The sequence below is a fragment of the Schistocerca gregaria genome, chromosome 6 (genome assembly GCF_023897955.1).
Source record: "Schistocerca gregaria isolate iqSchGreg1 chromosome 6, iqSchGreg1.2, whole genome shotgun sequence".
Lineage (NCBI taxonomy): Eukaryota > Metazoa > Arthropoda > Insecta > Orthoptera > Acrididae > Schistocerca > Schistocerca gregaria.
Window position 1 is genome coordinate 272,152,057 of NC_064925.1, and position 6,503 is coordinate 272,158,559.

At 44.4% G+C, this 6,503-nt stretch overlaps 1 protein-coding gene across 1 annotated transcript in view; it reads left to right on the forward strand.

Moving 5' to 3' along the window:
• LOC126278844 (odorant receptor Or2-like) overlaps positions 1-5,432 on the forward strand; it is a 76,122-nt gene extending 70,690 nt beyond the window's left edge. Inside the window, exon 6 of the mRNA XM_049979120.1 lies at positions 5,370-5,432. Within this exon, the coding sequence (XP_049835077.1) occupies positions 5,370-5,432 (63 nt within the window). The remainder of the gene's footprint in view (positions 1-5,369) is intronic.
• Positions 5,433-6,503: the final 1,071 nt, after the last annotated feature.

The window sequence follows — 6,503 nt, forward strand, 5'->3', positions numbered from 1 at the left end:
CCACAGACTCCAAGCCTTGGGTTCTGGTACAGTGACATCCTGACCTCGATATACGGAATTCCGCGGCCATCACAGGGGCCTCTCAACCTTGTCGTTGTACTAGTGTCCTCTTTTATGCCAGTAATTTAAAACACAATTAAAAAACTAAATCTGAAATGATATACACAAATAATTCTGTGTTGCCGATAATACTATGGGACAGATGAGGTGCACTGCATCGTTGGCAGAACACCGTGGAATTTAAGCTACCTTTTGCAGTTTCTAATGTGCTTGTCCAAATCCGAAATTAAACATAAATGATCCACAATTGCTCTAATAATCAAGTCAATGAAGGTTACAGAGATCTAAAAAGACTAGAATTTTGAATCACTCTTTACAGATACGATTGCTTTTGCTGAATATTCCTAAATAACGCCAACCCAATGCTTTCGTAAATACGCCATTCGATGAAAAGTATCCGGACACCGCTATGTAATGCGGAATTGTCCACCAGATGCCACGAGATCGCGGCCTGCATATAAGTTGTCAGTAGAGATGCAGTAACGGCACAATGGGTCGCCCAGGAGGCGTCAGGGACTTTGAATATTGAATAGTCATTCGATGTCACCTGAGTAACTTATCCAGCAATCTACACTCCTGGAAATGGAAAAAAGAACACATTGACACCGGTGTGTCAGACCCACCATACTTGCTCCGGACACTGCGAGAGGGCTGTACAAGCAATGATCACACGCACGGCACAGCGGACACACCAGGAACCGCGGTGCTGGCCGTCGAATGGCGCTAGCTGTGCAGCATTTGTGCACCGCCGCCGTCAGTGTCAGCCAATTTGCCGTGGCATACGGAGCTCCATCGCAGTCTTTAACACTGGTAGCATGCCGCGACAGCGTGGACGTGAACCGAATGTGCAGTTGACGGACTTTGAGAGAGGGCATATAGTGGGCATGCGGGAGGCCGGGTGGACGTACCGCCGAATTGCTCAACACGTGGGGCGTGAGGTCTCCACAGTACATCGATGTTGTCGCCAGTGGTCGGCGGAAGGTGCACGTGCCCGTCGACCTGGGACCGGACCGCAGCGACGCACGGATGCACGCCAAGACCGTAGGATCCTACGCAGTGCCGTAAGGGACCGCACCGCCACTTCCCAGCAAATTAGGGACACTGTTGCTCCTGGGGTATAGGCGAGGACCATTCGCAATCGTCTCCATGAAGCTGGGCTACGGTCCCGCACACCGTTAGGTCGTCTTCCGCTCACGCCCCAACATCGTGCAGCCCGCCTCCAGTGGTGTCGCGACAGGCGTGAATGGAGGGACGAATGGAGACGTGTCGTCTTCAGCGATGGGAGTCGCTTCTGCCTTGGTGCCAATGATGGTCGTATGCGTGTTTGGCGCCGTGCAGGTGAGCGCCACAATCAGGACCGCATACGACCGAGGCACACAACACCCGGCATCATGGTGTGGGGAGCCATCTCCTACACTGGCTGTACGCCTCTGGTGATCGTCGAGACAACACTGAATAGTGCACGGTACATCCAAACCGTCATCGAACCCATTGTTCTACCATTCCTAGACCGGCAAGGGAACTTGCTGTTCCAACAGGACAATGCACGTCCTCATGTATCCCGTGCCACCCAACGTGCTCTAGAAGGTGTAAGTCAACTACCCTGGCCAGCAAGATCTCCGGATCTGTCCCACATTGAGCATGTTTGGGACTGGATGAAGCGTCGTCTCACGCGGTCTGCACGTCCAACACGAATGCTGGTCCAACTGAGGCGCCAGGTGGAAATGGCATGGCAAGCCGTTCCACAGGACTACATCCAGCATCTCTACGATCGTCTCCATGGGAGAATAGCAGCCTGTATTGCTGTGAAAGGGTGATATACACTGTACTAGTGCCGACATTGTGCATGCTCTGTTGCCTGTGTCTATGTGCCTGTGGTTCTGTCAGTGTGATCATGTGATGTATCTGACCCCAGGAATGTGTCAATAAAGTTTCCCCTTCCTGGGACAATGAATTCACGGTGTTCTTATTTCAATTTCCAGGAGTGTACTTTCCGCGGCTGGTCCCGGCGGGGGTTCGAGTCCTCCCTCGGGCATGGGTGTGGGTGTTTGTCCTTAGGGTAATTTAGGTTAAGAAGTGTGTAAGCTTAGGGACTGATGACCTTAGCAGTTAATTTCCATAATATTTCACACATATTTGAAAATTTTTTGAATCTACTTACAGTTCAAAATGGCTCTGATCACTATGGGACTTAACATCTGAGGTCATCAGTCTCCTAGAACTTAGAACTACTTAAACCTAACTAACCTAAGGACATCACACACATCTATGCCCGAGGTAGAATTCGAACCTGCGACCGTAGCGGCCACACGGTTCCAGACTGCAGCGCCTAGAACCGCTCGGCCATTCCGGCCGGCTACTTTCAGCTGCCCAAGTCGGCTCTTACTGACGTGATTGTGAAATGGAAAAGCGAAGGAGCAACTATAGCTAAACAAAGACCAGGCAGAGACCGTCGAGGGTTTCATAGGGTGGTTATAAATACCAAACGTAATCACTATAAAGAATCACTGGAGAGCTCCACAGTGCTGCCTGCAGTCCAGCTAGCACAATGACTGTTTGTGGGTGGTTAAAATGATGGAGTACAGTGGTCAAGCAGCTTGTTATGAGCCATACATCTCTGTAGTCAATACTGAACGACGCTTAAGGTAGTGTGAAGAACGATGTCACTTGACACTGGGTGACTAGAAACGGGTAATCTGCAGTGATGAATCGCACTGTATCCTGTGGAAATCCAATATAAGGATCTGGGTTTGGCAAATGGTTGTAGAACTTACCTCGAGAACGTTATTTGCCATCGCGTTTAGCGCCATAACTGAAGTGCGGAGGGGATAGTTTTTATAGCCAGGAATAACACAATAAATACATCCCAGTCCTACAGTTTGTTAACACAACATTGATATAATAATTCTGTCACCAAGCGCCAAGCTGTAAATGAAAACTTTGTAAAATTATATAAATTGGTGGTGGCTATACGAAAGTCCAGGAAGAGTAAGTAAAATGTGGAATTCCGGCGAAAATCACAAGTCTGTGGACATATTAAGCCCAGTAAAGGTTTAAGTCCAAGTTCCAGTACAGCAGCTAGATTCTATGTCGCAACCAAATCAACGCAGAGCAGCAGGTACACCAGCCCAAGAGACGAACAGTCCGCCGCAGCGTAGCGGCGTAGCAGCGTTGCGGAGTAGAACATAGTACGACGAGGACTGATTTGTTGAACGTCAGTAGTGGCGGCAAATAAGGCTCCTTAGTTAATGGAGCCGGCGGTTGGGGTCGCTGCATATACTGGGCGGCCAGTCGCTGAGTGTTTTGGGTGGCCAATCGCTGTGGTCATGAAAAACGCGCGCTTGATGGCGGCCTGCAATGCTAGCAGCAGGCCGCGTACAGAGAAGTGCCGCTGACGATGCGTCTCTCGACCGCGCGTAATGTAGCGCGCCGGTGTTCGGCTTGGAGATTTAATAGTTGTGGGTACCACAATGGTGTTACGATATGGAGATTTTTACGTCGTTAGGGCGTGGTCCCCTTATCGTACTTAAGAAAACGCTACATATATAGGTACATGGACACATCTTAACAGTTTTTGAGACGAATCAGCAAGGTAGTGAAACCTGCCATAAAGCAGCACATGTGAAGTTTGTGGACAGTACTATGCCTCAAATGGACTTTCCTGCGCAGCGTCCTGCTCCGAACCCAATGGAGCACCTTTGAGATGAGCTAGAACATCGACTTCGCCCAGACTACTGCGTCGAACGTCACTACTTTCTCTGGTTTCGGTTTTTGAGCAGGAATGGTCAGCCACTCCTCCATAAAGAATCAGACATCCTACTGAAAGAGTACCCAGTAGAGTTCGAGCTATCACAAAGTCGAAGGGTGAACATATCTAGGTACCTTTCATCAGATAGTGTATATTCATCATAACAGTTTGAATACAGACTGTAATAAAATAACTTCTGCCACTTACCTCACAGTGATTTTTCAGGAAACTTGTATATGAATGTCACAACTATTTGTCCTCCGACTTTTACGAGTGATGTTCGCTGAAACAATTTGTACAATGAAACAGATGACTGATATTGGTTTTATTTTAATGTTATTTCCATGATTATAGTCATTCCTTGCAAACATGTAATACGCAATACTCTTTTTACGGAGTAAAAAATTGCGGCCTGATGATGGTCTTAAAGGAAACCGAAACCCGTCATCAAGTGAAATACATACAACTTGCATGCACTCTAGATTATTTTATTGAAATAACTTTAATAGTCAGGTAACATTTGAGAAACGGACTGTTTTCAAATGAACAGCGTTATGTTGATTTTAAAGAAAAATTTTGTACATTATCATGGTTAACACATTTGCTTGGCTTACGTGGTCAGTTACACAAACATTTATGTCATTCACGTCGCTGCCATTCTCTGGAATCCAATTTTCAACTCTAACAAAAATTAAAGGCGTTTATCTGTCAAAACCACATTCTTAATGGCAGATTTCAGCTCCATTAAACATTCTGATTTGTTAACATAAACATGCTCTTACAAATACCAAGAAAAGCGTCCAAACTGACAACTCTAGTGATCTTTGGTGACCACGGCACATCAGGGGAAAGAGAAACGAGCCGTCCACTGAAAAAGTTTCTCACGACTGTCGTCATCTCGTCTCAGTTGAAGTGTGCGACACCACACCATCCTGTCGAAAACAAACACTCATTGTGCTTATCCGACATCTCCTCAATTCTGGAATAAACAATAATGTGTCCAGCATGAATGTGTACATAATTAGGATTTCACTGTTGTTGATACCCCATCTTCATGAAACATCCGTTTCCAGTAGCTGGATGGAAATGTTTCCAGTAGCTGGATGGAAATATAGCGCCTAGAACCGCACGGCCACTCCAGCCGGCAATTATCTACATCCATCCCAGTTTTCACCAGTTATTATTAATTTAAAATTACCTTATTTCGATATCATAGCTCTTATTATTGTTCCGTGTGTTTCACCATGAACTATTCAATGTAGCATCGTATTACAAGACCCTGTGAAAGCGTTACAAGATTATATCATTACAAAATGAACATAGATAAAATTGTAATGAAACTGTTCTTTGATTACAACACAACTTCCTTATTAATAATATAACCGAAGAATATAGTTGAAACAGCTTCTTAACCAATTATATATTTATTTGTTAGAACCTTCATACAGAAGTGATATTCACTATGATGTTGTACTACTAAATAGAAACAACTTTAGAATTCTTAAGAACTAGTTTAATATTTCTGGAAATTTTCTCTAATTATTCCTTTATTTCTTTACAGGTCGTCAATGTGTCTTATTCATTCTTCGCGATTCTTCGAAATTTCAAGGATGAAAAAGTGTAGCACCAATTTTTCTTGATGCTTTCTTCTATAACGGAACTATGTTATGAATAAACTGATTAATATCATGTCGTGAAGACCTGTACCATTTTTCTGAAATAATAAGTTACGTAGAAAAATGTTATAGTTTTTTAGCGTATCAAGTGAACTGTTCACTGACGATAAGAAATGAAAGCCACAAAAGAGTGGGAACCTGTTCCAGACACATTCTCGAAGGATGTGGCGAAACCAAACTTTATTACATAAATTGCACTAAATTCGTCACAAATTGTATACGATATGCCACTGAAAATAACGTAGGGCAAAGGTGTCAGTGCAATAGTTATTATTACAAAATTTCGTTTGATGTTTTCACCACGTATATAGGCTTGTCAGGCAAGCCTATTACCACTAGTTGTATTGCATTTAGGAGTGACTGTATTAATTCCTTAGTTTTGGTTCCTAGCCGCCAATTAAGGACAGCTTTGCTGTCATACACCATATCTTCCCCTCCTAGTAGTTTCAATCCACGATCACTGAAAATCCATAGTCTTTCATGATCGCTTTCACGCACCGGGAGTAAAAAGCGCGTTTATATTGTCCATTCTTTCCTATCTTCTCATGGAAGTTCAGTGGCACGAAGCGCGCTGTAGTGGAAATCGTTAAATGTTTCTATGGTTCAAATGGCTCTGAGCACTATGGGACTCAACTGCTGTGGTCATAAGTCCCCTAGAACTTAGAACTACTTAAACCTAACATTACACACATCCATGCCCGAGGCAGGATTCGAACCTGCGACCGTAGCGGTCTCGCGGTTCCTGACTGTAGCGCCTAGAACCGCTCGGCCACTCCGGCCGGCCAAATGTTTCTAACCTCTCACGAAAAGGAAGTACAAAAAACGGAAAGTGGTATAATACTTTAGCTAAAAATTATTGGGAAAAAGATGTGAAGAGTATATAGGAGCCAGGAACACTCAAGAAATTATATAAACCTTCATTAACCCTCGTATTCTGCGCTACAGAGTACATATAGAAAATAAAGCATAGATTTAACAGAATGAAGATAACCATAAGTGTAACAACAAAGTTTTGTAAC